The 20,562-nt window shown below is 40.8% G+C and overlaps 2 protein-coding genes across 4 annotated transcripts in view; one reads left to right on the top strand and one right to left on the bottom strand.

Annotated features, from left to right (window-relative positions):
• Nucleotides 1-19,321, bottom strand: part of LOC103586196 (T-complex protein 1 subunit zeta-2) — a 36,940-nt gene extending 17,619 nt beyond the window's left edge. For 2 of the 3 annotated variants that reach the window (XM_008567397.1, XM_008567396.1), the window contains exons 1-5: nucleotides 19,081-19,321; nucleotides 17,046-17,109; nucleotides 16,347-16,481; nucleotides 13,175-13,348; nucleotides 11,136-11,239 (exon numbers count right to left, since the gene is read on the bottom strand). In XM_008567397.1, the coding sequence (XP_008565619.1) occupies nucleotides 11,136-11,239; nucleotides 13,175-13,348; nucleotides 16,347-16,481; nucleotides 17,046-17,109; nucleotides 19,081-19,217 (614 nt within the window). In that variant the 5' untranslated portion in view covers nucleotides 19,218-19,321. The remainder of the gene's footprint in view (nucleotides 1-11,135; nucleotides 11,240-13,174; nucleotides 13,349-16,346; nucleotides 16,482-17,045; nucleotides 17,110-19,080) is intronic. The other variant, XM_008567399.1, reaches the window with a different exon arrangement.
• A 58-nt stretch (nucleotides 19,322-19,379) lies between these two features.
• Nucleotides 19,380-20,562, top strand: part of LOC103586197 (zinc finger protein 830-like) — a 23,460-nt gene continuing 22,277 nt past the window's right edge. Inside the window, exon 1 of the mRNA XM_008567400.1 lies at nucleotides 19,380-20,011. Coding sequence (XP_008565622.1) covers nucleotides 19,380-20,011 — 632 coding nt within the window. The remainder of the gene's footprint in view (nucleotides 20,012-20,562) is intronic.

The following is a 20,562-nucleotide window of genomic DNA, read 5'->3' as shown; positions in this document are numbered from 1 at the left end:
AAGCCCTTTTTGGGTTGAATACGTTTGGGGATCGTTGAGCTTCCTGGATCTGAAGATCTGTGATTTTTCCTATGCCTGGGAAGTTTTCTGCCACTATTTTGTTGAATATGTTTTCAATACATTCTCCTTTTTCCTCCCCTTCTGGGACACCCATGACTTGGATATTTGAGCGCTTAAGGTTGTCTAGTATCTCTCTCAGATTTTCTTCAATTTCTTTGGTTCTTTTTTCTTTTTTCATGTCTGCCTGTGTTATTTCATACAGCCCATCTTCAAGTTCAGAGGTTCTCTCTTCAACTTCTGCAAGCCTAATGGTTAAACTCTCCATTGTGTTTTTTATTTCGCTGAATAACTTCTTCAGTTTGGCAAGTTCTGCTACATTTTTTTTTTAGAACATTGATTTCCTTGTACATTTCCTCTTTCAGGTCCTGTATACTTTTCCTCGTTTCATCATGCTGTCTAGCTGAGTTTTCTTGTATCTCATTCAGTTTCTTTAGAATTATCACTCGAAATTCCTTGTCATTCATTTCAAGGGCTTCCTGTTCTATAGGATCTAGAGTTTGAGATTTATTAACTTTTGGTGGTATACTTTCTAGGTTTTTTGTATTTCTGGTATCTTTTTTTTGATGTTTATTCATTTTGGCAGGGGGTTTCACAGTGCACAGGTTTGACCCAATTGACTATCTAAGGTTAGGCTGTGTTTGTCAATTTGGTTTGGCTACCTCTGTGACTGCTCAGTTGGCCTCTAGTGTCTTGTGTGTGTGTTTGCCTCGGGTCTTGGGCCTGTCCGGGGAGCCTCCTCTCTGGTCAGCTTAGACTCTACTGGGCTGCTGAATCTCGGGACGTTACCACAGGGTGTGTGGTCTCTTTTGAGCTTCCACTTCCCGTGTAGAACTTCTCTCTGTTTCATGCGCTCTGGCCCTGGCTGCTGGATCACACAGTGTCAGCCCCACAGGGTATGTGTTTTCTGCCGAGTCTCCGCCACCCTATCTGGATGTTTCCCTGCTCTGTGCACACTAGGTGGGGCTGTTGGACCTTGCAGAGGCGGCCCGCAGGGTGTGTGTTTTCTGCCGAGTCTCCGCCTCCTTAGCCGGCCACCTCCCCACTCTGTGCGCTCAGTACTGGGCTGGGGCGTGTCTTCTGCAACCCTCGTCTATCAGCCGGGACTTCAAGCCCCTACTCAGCACTGCCCCGCCCAGGAAGACTTTCAGGTTTCTGCTAGGCGCAGACTGTCGGTCGCTCTAGGTGCCTTTGTAGCACTGAATAGGGCTTTCTCTGGACTTCTCACCTTCCTCCTGGTATTGCGGTTATTTGTGTAGTTGCCTTATCTCCCACACCAGGGCGTGAGCTCCTCGGGGGAGGAGTCCACAGCACATAGTTCCTCTTTGAATCCCCCCAGCGCGGACCAACTCCAGCGCCCGCCCACAGTCAGCTCTCCAGCAGGTTCAAGCAAGCTCGGGAGCGCTCCGGCCACACCTCTCTGAACCAGAAATTGGTTAGGGGTTCTTCCGAACTGATGGCCACAGAGATGGTATCTGCCTCCCAAAAACAGGAAGTTTACCTGGGGCCGGAGCCCAGGGTGCTTTGGAGTGGCAATCGGGCCGGCCTCCTCTTCCCTGCCCTCCCAACGCTGGCCGGGGGCTCCCCACGCCACCAGCCCTGCCAGAGATCCACGGGGGGTGTGGGATGGGAGGCCAGTCCGCAGGCCCCGGGAGGCCCTGCACTGGGGCAAGTAAGTGGCGAGGCTCAGTGAGGAGCCATGCCAAGCAAGGAGGGCAGGCTTGGCCGAGCAGGCCGGCTCCGCCCCCACCCGAGAAAATGGAGGCAGCCCTGGTGCCGGTGACTGGCCTGGTGTGGCAGGCAGAAGCCGGACAGGCGTCTGCCCCGCAAGCAGGGCCCGGCTGGGGGTCACTCACAGAGCTGGGCTGGCCGGGCTGCTTCCTCTCCATTTCTGCGTCATTGCCGCCGCTGTCCTTGGCCGCTGCCGCCTTGGGCTGCTCACTCAGTCCCATGGCGCGGCTCAGGCGCTCTCAGGAATCTTCTTTTGTGTCGGCCCTAAACCTCGAATCTGTAGTTGCTTTTTTATAGTTGTAGATTATTCATTTTTTGTTGCTCTTGGAAATGCAAATAGCACTCTGGCAGCACAGTGCACACTTCTCAGGCTCGCGCTGTCCTCTGGCGCCCCCGCTCCAGACCCGTCGCCATCTTGGTCTCCCACTACTCCAACTCTTAACTGAATGTGAAGACATTTTATTTAGAAGAACCAAGCAAACTATATATTTAATATTCTTCACTTTTCAAGCCTCCATCACTCTTCTTCCCTTCTCTCAGCAAATGACCTTACTCCTTCAAGAAAATAGAAATACTGTTCCATCTTTACCTCTTACTAATCCACTAGCACTTGAACCTGAACCTCCTACTGATACTACAAATGAATTAACTACCCTTCTACTTGTATACTAGATTCCATTTTCCCTCTCTGCTCCTACATTCCCCACTATTCCCCCATATCAATTTTTCTTGCCTATAGGAGCATCCTCATCAGTATACAAACTTGCTGTAATAATTCTCACCTTTAAACAAAGAATTCTAACTCAGCTCCATTCCCATATTTCCTTCTAGCTTATGCCCCATTTCTCTGTTCTCTTTTGCAGCTAAACCCTTGTTGAGTTGTCTATATTTGCATTCCTACTTCTTCCTACTTCTTCCTTTACCATTCTCTCTTGAGCCCACCTTCAATCTGATTTTCATTTCCACCTCTTCACTGAATCAACTCTCATTAAAGCCACCAAAAAACTAAATGTTTTCCAAGTATAACAATCAGTTCTCAGTTCACAACTTAACCTTTCAGCAGCATATGACACAGTTGATTATTTTCTTCTTTTTGAAACATTTTCTTCCCTTGGCTTCTGGGGTGCTACTCTCTCTTGTCTTTCCTACCTCATTGACAACCACTACCCCTTCTCAGTCTATTCCTCATCTTCACAGACTCTACACATTGGAGTTCTCAGAGCTAGCTGATCCTTAAACTTCACCTTTTCTCTATGTATATTTACTTCTCAAATGAGCTCATTAAGTTTCATAGCTTTGAATCATCTATACACTGATAACTCTCAGATCCATAATTCCAGCCCAGACCTCTATTATAAAATCCAGGCACATCTCTCCAACTCCCTACTCAACATCCCTACATGGATGCCTAACAGGCATCTGAAACATAACATTGCCCAAATTGAACACCTGACTTATTTCCCCAAACCTGCTCCTCCCAGTCTTCTCCATCCCAAGAAATGGTGCCTCCGCTTTTCCAGCTGACTGTGCAAAAACCCAAGATACATCCTTGACTCCTCAGTTTATGTCATGTTTCTTATCCAACCATCAACAAATCCTATTGCCCCTTCCTTCTAAGTATACCCTGATCTAAACCATTCTCATTTCTCACCTATACTATAACAACAGGTCTCTTTTTTCTGTCCTTGCACTTCCCTCATCTCCCAACTTGCTCTACAGTATATTCTCCACACAGCAACCACAGATATCCTTCTGGAATATAAATAAAGAGCTTGTTACCCTCAGCAATGGTAGGCTAATTTGGAACAACCCTAATACCAAAAACAACTAAAATTCTGCATTAATAACAAAACCTTAATAATATTAGAAAGCTACAAGATAGTAAAGAACTACTAGGCCAAAACTGAAAATAAGACAGGAACCCAAAGAAGTAAGTAGGAAACTGCAGATACTTTTATCTTAAAGTCATTTGACAATCCAAGCAAATCTGAACTTTGGCTTCAATGACTTCACAATGAGAAGAGGACAGAATTAAAAGCCAGGGTTCATACAAGCTAGAGAGTCTAATCGGAGACCCTCTTCACATTAAGCTGAAACCCCAAAGGGTTCCATATATTCACATCCATGTAACATACTCAGGTTTGTATAGAAAGATAGAAATAATCAGCTTTCACATGGGCTTGAAGTCAGAATTCACATCAAACGGATAGTCCAAAAAACCTCAAGCTGTGAATTTAGTTTAAAGTAGTCCCTAGGCTCCTTGCAGCAGCAAATACATATCCTCTCTGAAGAAAGAGACCTTCATCCTAGGTCTCAAATTATTTCTACAAATACTTTTTCAAGCACAATGAATGGCACATATGGAAACAAAGCCTGATGAGTGAGAACCATCAAAATACAATAACCCCAGAAACAGACAAGCCAAAACTTTAGATATTGTAATTATCAGACATGAACTATGCACTTTTCTCTTGATCTTGGGGGTCTCAGGAGGCAGGACCACATGTAGCCTCTGCCAGGAGTCCCCCAGGGAAAGAGCCGCATGCAGCCCTGCCAAGAGACTGCAGCGACGTGAGTTGCTCAGTGCACGCCTTGAGCTAGGGGCTGCCGCCTAGTGGGGTGGGCAACCAGAAACCAGACATAAAATTCTGGGGGTTAGCACACACACTAAGCCACTTTATTGTCTACAAGCATGTATTATATATGTTTTAGCCAGCTGTAAGTCCCTTCCACACCTCCCTGTCTCCTAGGTAACTCAACAGGAAATTTGTGGTTTGCAGTTAAGCCTTAGGAATTCTTGCTCACCCGGTCTATTTGCATTTCTGCTGATACAGTCTAAATCCCTCCATCTTTAACATTTGTTCTCCTTCATTTTCCTCCAGAACTATATACAAGGGGTTTTCAAAAAGTTCATGAAAAGATTCATATTATCTTTTATTTCTATTTTTCCACAAACTTTCAACGTACCCTTGTATGTTTAAAGAAATTTTTAAAATGCAAGTTTGGAAAACTCTGCAAGGAATAGGAAACCATAAAAATTGACATGGCAGGTTTAAGAAAGAACCAGATAGAACTTCCATAAATAAGTAAATTGAAAACATCCACACATACACATGCAGATACTAAAAATTCAAGGAGACAACAGACATTCACATGTCTAACAAAAGAATGTTACAATGTTTATAGCAGCACTATTCATAATGGCCAAAAATTGAAAACTACCTAAACTAAATGCTCATCAATGACAGAGTGAATAAACTGTGCTAAATTAACACGAGAAAATACTAAACAGCAAAGAGAATGAACTATCTACTAATACATGTAGCAATATGAATGAGCTTCACAAACAACACTGGATGAAAAAAATCATACACAAAAGAGTACCTACCTTATGGGTCCACTTTTACAAGTACAAAAAAGGTAATATTAACCTACGCTGTAGAAATCAGGTTGCTCTAGAAGAAATAATGGCTGAAAGGGAGCATAAGAAGGGCTTTTAAGGTACTGATAGTCTGTTTCTTGTCTGAGTGCTGATTATACAGATATATTGGCAAAATTCATCAAGCTCCACCATTATGATATGTACACTTTTCAGTGTATATTACACTTCAATAAAAAAGTATTTTTTTAATTAAGGGGTTACTTTTAAAGCAGATTAGACATTGTTTAGGAGAAAATTAGGAAACAACAAAATAGATCACTAGAAATTATCCAGAACATAAAAGCCTAGATAGAAAATACATAGAGAACAGAATACTTCAACCATACATTTAACTGGGAAAGGAGAAGAAAGGGTTTGAAGAGATAATGGACGGAAAGTTTTCAGAACTAGATAAAAGACATCAATTCACAGACTCAAGAAGCCCAGAAAATATCAAGCAGAATAAACAAAAAAAAAGTCCATACCTAGACATATCATAGTAAAAATATAAAACACCAAAGACAAAGAGAAAAAAATTTAAATCACCTGGGTAAATAAAGATTATTTTTAAAGAACTAACAGCTAATTTCTGAACAGTAATAATAGAAGACAGTGGAACAATACCTCCAATCAGCTGAAAGAAAATCATTGCCAACCTAGTTCAATATACAATGAAAGTATCAAATAATGAAGATGAAATAAAGGCATTTTCAGGTAAACAACTGAAAGTATACCTCAAGCAAACTATCACTAAAGGAAACTTTAGGCAGAAGGAAAGTAATCCCAAGGAAGGCTGAGAAGTAAAAAGCTATAAAGATGAACTTTAGGCAGATGGAAAGTAATCCCAAGGAAGGCTGAAATGTAAAAAGCTATAAAGAGTAGATCAAGTTGGAAATATGAGGATAAATCTCTACAAGCATTGTGTAAAACATAATAATGATATCAAGTGGGATTTTTCAAAACAATAACAATAATAACAAGGGTTGGGAGGGAGTAAATGGAGATACTACCCAGAACGAAGGTAAAGGTATTGATTAAGTTTAGACTTCTACAAATTAAGCATCTATGGTATTATTTATAGACTGATCATAAAAAAAAAAAACTACAAAGAAGGTGTGAAACTTGCAACCTAGTAGAGGGGAAAATGAATGATAAAAATACTTAACAAATTGAAAAGAAGATCAAAAAAATTAAACATAGAAAAGTGGGGATAAATACAAAGTACAAAACAACATGACAGATTTAAAGTCAAATATATCCATAACTGTATTAAATGTAATGGATTAAATGTTCCAATTAAAATACAAATATTATCATCTTTAATATTTTTAAATGTCTCTCTGACTCTGACAAAAAAAATTATCTAAAACATAAGGAGAGAAAGATTGTAAAAACACACACAAAGATATGACAGGCAAATACTAACTAAAAGAAGGCTGGTGCAACAGCTATGTCAACATAGGACAAAAATTACACTTTTTTTTGTTTGTTTCTGAAAACAAGTCTTTATTTAAATAAGGTTTAAATACATTACATAACATCAAAATTGAAGGGAAAGAAAAACCAAAAACCAGTTTGTTACTTCACATGGCAATGGGCAGCTGTTGCTAGTAAGTTGCAAGCTCTACAGCTAGCTACATGACTGATACATCACAAAATTTGTTCCCTTGTCAAAAGTTTAAGTCTGATAGGATTGGCCTCACATTCTGGTGTTTGGATATCCCTTTGCTAGGATATGTCTGGTCAAAAGGAAGACCTCGGTGGCAAGCCAGATGTCTCATCACCTCACTTAGAGGGAAGGTGGCCTCTCTAAGCTCTGCCTGCCTTGTCAGGATGGAGACACCAGGGCATCTTTCTTTTACACCCAAAGGTTCCCTCTAGTGGTACAGTTGCTGTTGCTGACTCACCCCAGCCTCTCCTCTCAGATTCATCCAGGGGTTGTTCAGGTGGTGATATTCTGTTAAGGTAGGGAACACTGTAGAGGGAGTCGAGGAGCTTATTCTGGCCAGACATAGCCGTCTGTAACCTTGGGGTTCTGGGCTTGGCCAAAACATCACGTTATCGCTTTGTTGCAGGTTGGACACTGCCAAGCACCTACTGCTTGCCCTCCGTTTAAATGAGGGACTTCAAGACTAGACAGCATGGCGCTTTTCAGTTTATTGCATGAAGGAGTTACACTAGTCCAAATTAATAGTGGACCCCAAATGGTTACATTATACAAGCTGTGAGGTTTTTAAACTTGTGACAAGGGACAAAAGGGAAATTATCGCTTTGTTTCAGGTTGGACACTGCCAAGCACCTACTGCTTGCCCTCCGTTTAAATGAGGGACTTCAAGACTAGACAGCATGGCGCTTTTCAGTTTATTGCATGAAGGAGTTACACTAGTCCAAATTAATAGTGGACCCCAAATGGTTACATTATACAAGCTGTGAGGTTTTTAAACTTGTGACAAGGGACAAAAGGGAAATTTTTGATGTTATGTAATGTATTTAAACCTTATTTAAATAAAGACTTGTTTTCAGAAACAAACAAAAAAAAGTGTAATTTTTGTGTCACCCTGTAGCTGAATTACTTCTCCATATTCTGGATGCTCAATTACAGTACCATTGCAGGAAAACTTCTTCTTAAACGCCTTCACTAGTTTCTTTTTATTGTAATCATCAGCGATCCCTTGGACAGTAGTAAGGGTCTTCCTGCCGTTTCTCTGTTGAATTCTTATATGGATACAATCCTCAGTGCCAGCAGGAAGCAGGTCATCACCCTTACTTGCATCAGCAAAGGGGTCGAAAGAGTGGAGGTTCTGGATAGCGGACATACGATACGATTCCTTTTCCTCAGTGGAAACGGCCTGCGGAAGGCAGCTGCGGGAGAAGGCGGGTGGGGGGGATGGAGCGTTGGGAAGCGAGGGGGCGCGAGGGGGCTCGAGGGGGAGGTTGCTGAGTCCTCTGCGGCGGCTCAGTGACTGGGGCCCAAATTACACTTGTAAGACATTACTAGAGAAAAGATGGTCACTCCATATTGGTACAAAAGTTCAATGCACCAGAAAAATATAATGCTTTAAAAACAGTTTGCATCTAATAAGATAGTCTCAAAGTATATAAAGCAAAACTATAAGAAAATATAAACAAATCTACAATGATATTGAAAGATATTAACATATCTCTCTCGGTAATAGAATAAAGAGTGAAAATGCCAATAAGGATATAGAAGGTCTGAATAACCAGATTAACACAAATGATCCCTTGATCCAACTGGACATGTATATAAAATTGTACCTAACAACTGCAGCTAACATTATTTTCAAGACATGAAACACTAACAAAAATTGACTACACTCAGCCATAAAACAAGTCTCAAAAAATTTCAAAAGAGAGGCCAGCCCGGTGGCGCACTGCATAAGTGCGCCACTTGGGAAGCGCAGCGGCGCTCCCGCCCGAAGGTTCGGATCCCACATACAGACCGGTTCCCGCTCACTGGCTGAGCGAGGCGCGGGAGCAACACCGAGGGTTGCAATCCCGTTGCCGGTCCCCGGTCCGGTACGGGGGCAACACTGAGGGTTGCGATCCGTTGCCGGACACAGAAAAAGACAAAAGACAAAAAAAAAAAAAAAAAAAAAAAAATTTCAAAAGAGTTAAATCTCATAGAACATATTCTTTAACCATAATGTAATTAAACTAGATATCATTAATAAGATAACTAAAATTTTTCCATATATTTTGAAATTAAGAAATATATTTCTAAGGGAAATTAGAACATATTTTAAACTAAATAGAAATTATAAAACTAACATCAAAACTTGAGTGATGGGGCCGGCCCGGTGGCGCACTGGATAGTGCCCCGCTTGGGAAGCGCAGCGGCGCTCCCGCCCGAGGGTTCGGATCCCACATACGGACCGGTTCCCGCTCACTGGCTGAGCGAGGCGCGGGAGCAACACCGAGGGTTGCAATCCCGTTGCCGGTCCCCAGTCCGGTACGGGGGCAACACTGAGGGTTGCGATCCGTTGCCGGACACGGAAAAAAAAAAAGACAAAAAGACAAAAAAAAAAAAAACTTGAGTGATGCAATTGAATAGTACTTTGAGGAAAAATTAAGTCATTAAATTCTGTATTACAAAAGAAGGCTGAAAATTAACAACTTAAGTAGCTATCCCAAAAAGTAAATGCAGCAAATAAGTCTCCCCAAATCTCAAAAGAGTAAAGGAAATTAAATAATAAAGAGAAAGACACTATGAAACAAAAACCAAACAAACCTCTGACAGAATTCATCCAAAAAAAGAAAAAAAGGCATAAATAACACCAGGAAAAACAGGGATATCATTATAGACCCTGCAAACAAGATCTTTGTTTTACTTTTATTTTTATTTTTTTCATAATTTCATGAGATTTTTGCAAACGGGATCTTTATGAACATTTTATGCCAAAAAGGATATTTATAAACATTTTATGCCAAAAAATACATAAGCAAAATCGACAAATTCTTTGAAAACATTATTTACCAAAATGATTCCAAAAATAAGTAGAAAACCTAACTAGCCCTATAACCATTAGGAAAATGGCATAAGTATCAAAATCTTAAGACAAAAACACTTCAAGAGAAACAACCAGTCTTCTTCAAAATAATTATCAAGATAAACAATGAGGGGAAGAGAGAATCTATAAACTAACAAAGCCTTAAAAGACACAGCAATCAAATGCAGTAGGTAGATTGTGTTTGGATCCTAGTCCAAGCAAAACTAACTGAAAAAAATCTGAGATAATTGTTAAAATTGGAATACAAGTCAGATATATGATGATATTAATGAGCTATTAATATTTTACATGTGATAATGTTTTGTGGACATTTTAAATAAAATGGGGGCTTATATTTTATAGATAATCAAGTATTTACAGGTGAAATAAATGCTGAATTTGCTTCAAAATAAACCAGTCTGGGTGGGGGAGGAAGGAGGGGTTTAGTTGAAATAAGATTAGCTGTATATTGCAAACTGATATAGGTAACAGTTATGTGGGAGTTCCCTATTCTATTCTCTCTCTATTTATATACCTTTAGAATTTTTCATAATAGAAAAGATTAAAAAGAGCAAAATCTAAAATCAATTTATATATATATATATTTTTTTTTTTTTTTCCTTTTTTTGTCCTTTTTCGTGACCGGCAATGGATCGCAACCCTCAGTGTCGCGCCCGTACCGGACCGGGACCGGCAACGGGATCGCAACCCTCGGTGTTGCCCCCGCACCTCGCTCAGCCAGTGAGCGGGAACCAGTCTGTATGTGGGATCCGAACCCTCGGCGGGAGCGGTGCCGCGCTTCCCAAGCGGCGCACTGTAGCAGTGTGCCACCGGGCCGGCCCTATTCTCTATTTATATATCTTCAGAATTTTTCATAATAGAAAAGATTAAAAAGAGCAAAATCTAAAATCAACAGGGTACTACATAATCAGGCCCCTCTTACCTCTCTCCTACTACTTTCTTCTCTCACTGTGCTCCAGGCACAATGGAACATCCCAAGCACACTTCTGCCTCAGGAGCTTTTCAACTGTTATTCCCTTTGCTTAGAACACTCTTCTTCCAGACATGCACATGGCTAGCTCCTTTATTCCTTCAGAGACCTCTTAGTTCTCTAATTTAGTTTCTTATCAGAATGGCCTTCCCTGGCCACTATAAAATCACACACATGATTATTTATTTTTTTACTATCTGTTTCAATTAGAAATGTAAGCTTCTAGGGGAAACAAATTCTCTTTTGTTTACTCTTCATTCTTAGCATCTATAACAGTGACTGGCTCATGGCAAGTACCCAATTAATATATGTTTAATATTGAATAAATTGATGTTGAATAAAAGTAACTAATTAAATTAATGAAAAAATATCTGAAGAGAACCAAATATTCTAGAAGCTATGTATAGTCAAAGTTTATGAAAGTTACTTTGTATCTGTTTCTGATTTATGCTTCATCTCCATGATTTCTACCATGAAGAGATCAATCGGGTAACCCGGTCTTCTAACAGCCAAAACAGAATCCACCACAGCCTGAAAGAGAAGTGAATGAGAACAATTAATTATTTTGACTTCTAAAAGAAAACACTGGCCCAAGTAATCTAGCACCAGAATAAACAGGTATAGGGCTTCAGGCTTCAAAACACAGGTCAAGTACCATTTTATTATGGGCACTAATAACAGTCAATGCCAACGGATACTTTAGAGTCTAAAGGAACTTCAGAGATCTTCAGGTCCAAATTCTTTATTTCACAGAAAAGGAAACTGAGATAAGGCCTTAAGAATTGACCATCTTGACATAAAATCTAACAGCTAGTAACAGAGACAGAACTAGAATTCAGGTCTGTTTAACTGCCATGCTACTGCTCTTTCTACCATACCAACACTACATAAATTTTTCTACCAATGGAAACAGAGGAAATTTAGTCTAAGGGAAGAGTTCAAATTTACTGGCTGTAATTACTTATAATTTTTAAGTTTCATGTTTCATCAAGAAAAGTTTCCATGTCATGCCACAATATATACACATATTCAAATGTGAAAATAATGCTTTTCCCCAAAATTGTAAAGTAAAATTGACACTCCAGAAGATGTGTCTCATTTATTCTGTCACACATCCCCAGGGATACGCAATTTAAGAACGTGCACGACACATCCTTTTGCTTAGCTATGAAAATATGAAAATAATTGACTATAGAAATTAAGATATAGGGCTGGCCCGTGGCTCACTTGAGAGAGTGTGGTGGTGATAACACCAAGGCCACGTGTTCAGATTGCTATATGGGGATGGCCGGTTAGCTCACTTGAGAGAGCCTGGTGCTGATAACACCAAATCAAGGGTTAAGATCCCCTTACTGGTCATCTTTTAAAAAGAAAAAAATTAAGATATAGAGTATAAACACTCTAAAACATAAACAAAGCAAAAAAAAAGAAAACAAAAACACTATAGCTTAGAAAAGTTTACCTGAGGTAACACAATATTTGGTTCTGGAGCCTAACAGGAAATAAGACAGACGCCACTGGATAATGAGAATATCAGTGTTTCTTTAACTACAAAAGAGAATGGGTGCCCTAACCAGATAGCATGAAGATTCTAGGCCACTTGACTACTCCAACAGCAGAAAACACAGCAGGGTCTTTCTTCTCACTCTGCTCAGCAAGAAATTATCTGATCTTAACATGATTTCCCATGTAGGAAGCAACTCAGGTGTTCAGTACATTTGGTATTTGTATTTCTCAAAATAAACTAGTAAGAGGGCATTCTGCTTTGTATGTCGATGTCTTGTGAATTTCATTGCTATGAACTCATCATTCCTGATACACTAAGATATTCAAGTTTCATAAACTGTAAAGCCGAGGAACAATAAAGGTATCATATACATCAATAGCTACCTGATCAAAGCCTTTTTAAAATACCTAGCCAATCTTGCTATTATAGTATATATATTCTACCTCTAGAAGTAAACAAAACAAATATGCATTTCTCAGATGAGAATACTGTATATCAGACTAATCATGGTTCATTAAAGTGGTAATCTTAAATAAAAGGAACACTGCCAAAAATAAATTCCCCGTGTGTCACCTTGTATAGTAAAATATGGAACTCTAGGTTTAGAGACCTGTATACTACCCCAAGGACTTTCATAGGAAAGTGGCTCCCAACTTTTGAGCCACTTCAAAGAAGGCCTAAAGTGACACTTTTGAAAAATTGCAAATACAAGGATACTTCAAAAAGTTCATGGAAAGATTCGTATTATTTTTAATTCTATTTTTCACAAACTTTTGAAGTACCCTCGTGCTGTTCTGGCCAATCAAATCTAGTCCATAGGTAAGCCTATAAATGTTTGTCTTCTCTATTTTATTTATGTTCAAAAGAACCACATGCAATACTTTATATTACAGGATAAAGAAAAATATCACCCTGTGTTAGGCTATATTCACTCTGAATGGAAAAGTTTAATCACATACCTCCATTAACACATCAGCCAGTTCAGCATGAACTTTAGTTCGTAGAGATGTTCTAGCCACATCTAAGAGGATTTCTCTTTTCATCTCCTTTTTTATTTTAACTTCCTCCAAAATTTCAAGTGCTTTTATCTTTGCAGCTTCAAATCCTTCAGCTATTATACTAGGGTGCAGACCCTGTTACATCAACATAAAATTATAAATTATAAAACAATTCACCCGAAGTAAAAGTAACCATCCTCTCCTATTAATAGGTCTGTCAAAAAATAATGTTACCCTCATTAATGCCACTAAATATAAATGTATGTGTGTAACTTATAAGTCATTTTTCAATGCTTCACATTTGAAACAATCTCAAACTTACAAAAAAGCTGCAAGTCTAATACAAAAAATTAAAAAACCCTTTTTATTTCCAAAAATTACGACTACATTGCTGTCATGTGATACCCTTCTGAATGGGCACAAAGGAAAGGACTCCTTTCAATGCAGAGGGAAAAAAACAGCATTGCTTTGCAGAAAAGTGGTAGACACTTTCACCAAGGGATCTAAGTTAATTTAACATCACAATAATGGGACAGATAGGCATCATGTGCCTCCTGATACAGCACATTCAGAAGAACAGCACTTCCATGGTATCCCGGCTAAAAATTCATAACCTGAGTTTAATTGTGAGGAAACAGACAAATATAAATTGAGGGACGTTATAAAAAATAACTAGCCTGTACTCCTTAAAAGTAGCAGTCTCATGAAGCACAAAAGGTGGCTCAGGAACTATTCCAGCTTGAAGAAGACTAAAGGAACACGACAACTGAATGCAATGCACAAGCCTAGATTTTTTTTTTTTTTAATAAAGGACACTATTGGGACAAGTGGGGAAATTTGAACAAACTCTACAGATTAAATAATAGTAATGTATCAACATGTCAATGTTAATATTAATTTCTTGTTTTTTATAATGATATTGTTGTTATATAAGAGAATTCCTGATTTTAAGAAATACAAAAGTACTACAAAAAGGTGGTGAAGAATGGTACTAAAAGATAATACAAATCTTTCCATGAACCTTTGGAAGTACCCTCACCTATATACATACATTGCACATGTGTATGTACATATATAGGAGAGAGAGAGAAAGTGGGGCAAGGTAGAGGAGAGAAATGATGATACTTGGAGAATATGGGTAAAAAGTATAGAGGAATTCTTTGTAACATTCTTGCAACTTTTCTACAGGTCTGAAATTATGACCAAAAAATGTTTTTTAAGAACAGTATTGTTTCGGGCCGGCCCGGTGGCGCACTGCTACAGTGCGCTGCTTGGCGCTCCCGCCGAGGGTTCGGATCCCACATACAGACCGGTTCCCGCTCACTGGCTGAGCGAGGTGCGGGCGCAGCACCGAGGGTTGTGATCCCGTTGCCGGTCCCGGTCCCGGTCCGGTACGGGCGCGACACTGAGGGTTGTGATCCATTGCCAGACACGAAAAAAGAGACAAAAAGGAAAAAAAAAAAAAAAGAACAGTATTGTTTCTTCTGCAAAACAATACACAAACTTTGTGAGGCTGGCACTAGGTCTAATTTATTCCCTCCCCTCCTTTCCTTTACATCAGTCCCATAATAATCTTTAAAAGTGGACATTTGTTGAACATTTCTGCTGGGCGCTACTCTAAAGGTTTTACATAAATTATTTAATTTAATCCTATCAACAACACGATGAAGTGCGTGTTATTATTATTCCTGTTTCACAGATGAGGAGACCAAGTCTTAAAGGGATAATGTAACTTGCTTTAGATCACCAAGCTAGTAAGAAGTGAAGCCACAGTTTAAACCCACAAGACCTGACCCTAAAGCTTGTGTCATGATCCTCGGTCTAGGACCTCACAATCTCTCATTTGGACTACTGTGAGAACCTCTGGTCTTGACTCCCTTAAAACTGTCTCCCAAATATTTAAATTGCCAATCTGACCATATCAGTCATTAATATGTTGATAAGTTTGGTCTGTTCACAGCAGGATAAAGTGTACTTCTCGGTTAGCATACTACATGCACTTAGTGACCACACCTCTTTCTCCAGCCTGTTCTCCACATCCCTTTAAACTTCAGCAACACCAAACTGCCTGTAGCTCTATACAGTGCCTTGTTGCTTCTCCTTTGTGCCTTTGCTCATGTAGTTCCTTCTGCCTTGAATGCCATTCTCCTCACTCCTTATTCTCTAACCTGGCTCAATCCTCCTCATCCTGAAGATTTAGCCCAGGCCTTACTCGCTCCAGAGAGCGCTTAGCTAGTTAACTGACTACTGCAGGCTAGTTTAGGAACATCCCTCCCTCCTCACTGCCTCTATCATATTGTTTGCGTAGCTCTATCACTGTACAGGCCACACAGTTTCATAATTATGCCAACGTCTGTCAGCATCTCACCCTTCCCAAACTTTTCTTCCTAAACCAACCCTAATTTTGTTAGGTTCCTCTCTTCCACCTGTGCTTCAGAGGAGGCTGACCCTATCCCTAGCTCAAGGAGTGAATCATGATTAGTCTAAGTCAATTCCCCTGTTATTGGTTTAGGATGGACATTAAGACTAAAGTTGGCCCAATCATATTAAAGGAAGGATTTATATTCCACAGTTGGGTGAATGGCTTCCCTTGGCCCTCTCCGGCTGACTTTTACTAAGGGAAGCAGGTAGTCCTGGCTTCCTCTGACAGTCTTGCACTCAGGACAGAAATAAGCTTTAAGATAATAATTTTTCTCTGGTTATTTTTTGTTTATTTATTTTTTAGTGGTTGGCCATTAAGGGAATCCGAACTCTTGACTTTGCTGTTCTCAGCCCCATGTTCTCCCAACTGAGCTAACTGGCCAGGACTCCCGTTTTTTAAAGGTGAATAATTTGGTTTTAGCTTTATCAGTGGTATTCTCTTTCTTAGACCATTATTCATGGGTACCTGAGCAATTTTTTACCTCTTTATGTATCTTAAATATTTCATTTTTAAATGGGGTATATAATTCCAATAAAAGGCTTTATTTTAGCAACAACAAAAAAAAAAAAGTTCTATTGTTGTTTCCATTTATGACTGTCCAAAAATATCTTGATTAAAATTAGGTTTTACCTTCTAGAATTAAAACATTTTATGAGTAAAAAAATAACTTTTCATTCAAAATAAAGTGTGAATTCTGTGAAATTCCAATACCTCAGAAATGTAAAGATCAGCTTGTTTCAATAACTCTCCAATAATTAGAACAGTTGAAGTAGTACCATCTCCTGTGATGTCATCCTGAGCTGTTGCTACTTTTGCTATCAAGGAAGCTGTTGGGTGTTGAATTTGCTGGAAAAAGTAAGCAACAGATTAAAAAAGAGAGAGGATGAGATAAAGAAGTAGGCTACCCAAAACAAGATAACTAAGGGTCAACAGTAAAATTAAGAAATGAAATAAGATTCATTTACAAGTTTACCAGTTTTATATTATCAATACTTAGTAAATGTCAAGTCCAAAATTTAAATATTTAGAAGTATGAGGTTTGAACATTTTATAAAAGTCTTTGCTTCAGAATGCAGTGACATTTCCAAAATAAGATTAAATCCCCCAATCTCAAAGATGAATACATCCACTAAGATTGCAAAGCATTTTTTATTTTTCCATGATTACAAAAACTATAATGCTGTGTCTTTAAAAGACATTATTAATTTGTAAGTATCCCTAAGCTATTACTTTGCCTATACAAAGATTTGAAAACAGCCAAAAAAACATTTTTTATCAAGTTTTAATTCAACAAGCATATCTCAAGACTACAGTATTTATCCGACAGCCATGGCTTAAAGATAAACAAGTTGTAATAAGTTCATAATTAATGCTTATTAAGGTTTATTAAACTTAACAGCATCAGCTTACCATTTCATGGAGCAGTACATTGCCATCTTTGGTGAGTTTGATGTCACCTGCACCAGAAACAAGCCTGTTCAGAGAATAGTGATGTTATTAATCTCACAGGGCAAGAGCCAAGCAAGGCACTCCCAGTGTTTGCCACCCCACTATCCTTCATACAGGGAACTGAGCTTGGAAAACTTCCATTGTACCACTGGGAAATACCATGGTAATTATAACCATTTGCAGCTCACGGAATCATTTCTCCCCAGATGGACTGCTATGGCAATTTCATTCCAAATGGAACATTTACAGCTTTAAAGGTAAGTGCAGTTGATGGGTTATGAACAGCGCTTTGGTCAAAAAAGAGTACTTGGAAGTCTACAAAGCACAAATTTGCAAATCTCCTTTTCTTAAAATTTTGTTTCTTATGGGCCAGCCCGGTGGCGCACTGGAGAGTGCGCTGCTTGGGAGTGTGGCGGCGCTCCCGCCGAGGGTTCGGATCCCATGTGGAGACCGGTTCCCGCTCATTGGCTGAGTGCGGTGCGGGCGCAACACCGAGGGTTGCGATCCCGTTGCCGGTCCCCGGTATGGGTGCGACACCGAAGGTTGCAATCCCGTTACCGGTCAGTAAAAAAGACAAAAAGGAAAAAAAAAATTTTGTTTCTTACTTTGGTAAATTCTACCATTTATTCAATCGCCCAACTTAGTTTTCCTCATCCCTCAAATTTATTAGATTACCAAATTCTGTCAATTCTACAACCTAAATATCTCTTAATCTACCCCTTTCTCTCCATTTCTACTGTCATCATCACCTCTACCTTGAACTACTTAGACAGCATCCTGATATCTCCAAATTTTAATATGCCCTCCACACTACATTAAATTATCTTTCTAGAAGGCACTTTGACTCAGTCAGTTCCATGATAAAAAAAAAAATCCTTCAATGATTTTGTTCTCCATCATCTTCAAGATAAAATCCAAATTAATTTAGCAATGACATACTTGACCTTTCCTAATCTGGCTTTTGTCTATCTACCCTGCCTCATCTATCACCCTCCCAGAAGCAAATCTTTTGGTTCTCTATTACACACCGTGTTTTCTTTACACTTATATTGGATTAACACCATTGGACTTTCTTATCCCTGAAATTACCTAGAAGGCCTTCACTCCCTTCTCCAAGTGGTGAATGTTTTTTCTTTCTTTAAGACTCTGATCAAACATCATCTGTTATTCAAAAGGCTTTTCCTTCGAAGAACCCATCAGTAATTGGTCCCTTTCCTCAGTAGAATCATATGCACCTATATATAATTAGCACATCTGTCTCTACCACATCTCCTTAAGAACAGAAACTGTATCTTGGTCATTTCTGTGTTCTCAGCATCTAGTACGTAAGTGCCCTCTTTTACCATTAATACTAATTTATTTTGCTTATTCCTGTGAGGATGGATGTATTTCTATTATTCCTTTTTGCCCTCACCACAGTCTCTTTCCCTCACTCTTGACTAAAGAAAATGGTGCTTAATAGATTTTTGCTAAAAGGATGAATAGATATGAAGAAGTAGGCACAGAGCTTTCAAGTAACTTGCCTAAGTACTCACAGCTAGAATTTACGGAACTTGGATTTGAACCCATGGTTGCCTGGTTCCAAAGCCCATTCCCCTCCCACTACTGCCCGCTGCCACACAAAAACAAAATTATGTCACAGAGTAATGGCCCGTGGCTCACTTGGGAGAGTGTGGGGCTGACAACACCAAGTCAAGGGTTAAGATGCCCTTACCGGTTATCTTTACAAAAAAAAAAAAAAAAAAAAAAGAACCTTAACGAAAAGGGGGGCAGGGGTGGGGGAGTCACAGCTTAACACATGGGCCCTCGGGGAGGCTTTTCTCGTCCTGCGCCACCAGGTAGAGATGTCCTCAGGGCAAGAATGAGAATGAGGGAAACCAGGCCCACAGGAGCGACCGCATCGCTCTAACGACTTCGCCGAACGTCTGCCTCAGTGAGCGCCCCCACACCCAGCGACCGCCCGGCGTCCTAACCGCCACTCCAACCGCCGCCTCACATTTTCAGGGTGCCCTTAGGGCCCAGATTGGTCCGCAGCACATCCTGCAGCCCTCGGGCGGCGCATATATTGACCGCCAAGGCAGCCTGGGCCCGCGCCACCTCGGCCTTGGAGTTTACCGCCTTTACCACAGCCATCGACAGACGATTGGGGGCAAATAACGGCCCCAGCCACGACTCTCAGAGGAAACCCCACCGCCACGCCCCACTCTCCTCTGCCAATCATCGCCCAGACCGGAAGTGACGTCCTCAGGCCTCGCTGGGACAGAAGCCAGAATAGCCTCGGGTCTGGTCACAAAGATGTCATCCTCCGCCTCTGCTCGGACTCCGGCAGGGAAGCGAGTGGTGAATCAGGACGAACTGCGACGGTTGATGAAGGAGAAGCAGCGTCAGAGCACTAACCGGAAACGGATAGAATCTCCATTCGCCAAGTACAACCGTTTGGGGCAGCTGAGTTGTGCCTTGTGTAACTCGCCGGTTAAGAGCGAGCTCCTGTGGCAGACTCATGTCCTGGGAAAGCAGCACCGAGAGAAAGTGGCCAAGCTGAAAGGCGCGAAGGAAGGCATCCAGGGTCCGTCCGTCAGTGTGGCGCCTCAGTCCGCCAAGCGGAAGGCACCGGATGCAGACGGCCGAGATGCGAAGAGAGCGAGGGCCCCCTCGGTGCCTCAGGTACTGCCTTCCACATCCGCTTTGTCCACCAACTGTGACAAAACAGGAAAGGAGTCCACTAGAGCGACTGCCAATAAGCCTTCGGGACTCGGTTTACTCCCTGATTATGAAGACGACGACGACGAGGAGGAGGAGGAGGGTGGAGAAAGAAAAGCGGAAGACGCCAACGAGCCGCGCGACGCAGAGAGCAAGGACCACTCACTTTCCTCCTCGCGGGCGGCAGCAAATAGTGTGCTGCCAGACCATTGCTTTAATATAAAAATGTTGTCTAGAGGGGAACAACTATACTTTTTTGAAGTTGTTACAACAAGCAAACGGAAAGGACATTCTTGGGGGGGAGGGGAGAGAGGGAGGAGGGCGGGAGGTGTCGGTGATGGGCCATAATAATCATATACATTGTTTATTGACAAAATAAAAATTTTTTTAAAAATAACAAAAAAATACATTTAAAACTATTTTTTGTCAAATACTTTGTGATTATACATTATGCTTTAAAATAAATCAGTGTGTAAAGCCAACAACAACAAAAAAAAATGTTGTCTCCAGGCCGAGCCCGTGGCTCACTCGGGAGAGTGCGGCGCTCCCACCGCGGGTTCGGATCCTATATAGGGTGGCCGTGCGCTTACAGCGCTCACTGGCTGAGCGAGGTGCAGCCGGTCTCAAAAAGGACAAAAGAAATAAAAATTAAAATAAGTAGGGGCCGGCCCGGTGGCGCACTGGATGGTGCGCCGCTTGGGACGCGCGGCAGCGCTCCCGTCCGAGGGTTCGGATCCCATATACAGACCGGTTCCCGCTCACTGGCTGAGCGAGGCGC

The sequence above is a fragment of the Galeopterus variegatus genome, unplaced genomic scaffold, assembly GCF_000696425.1.
Source record: "Galeopterus variegatus unplaced genomic scaffold, G_variegatus-3.0.2 Scaffold318, whole genome shotgun sequence".
Lineage (NCBI taxonomy): Eukaryota > Metazoa > Chordata > Mammalia > Dermoptera > Cynocephalidae > Galeopterus > Galeopterus variegatus.
The sequence above is the reverse complement of the archived record's forward strand: the minus strand, read 5'-3'. Positions and strand labels throughout refer to the sequence as shown.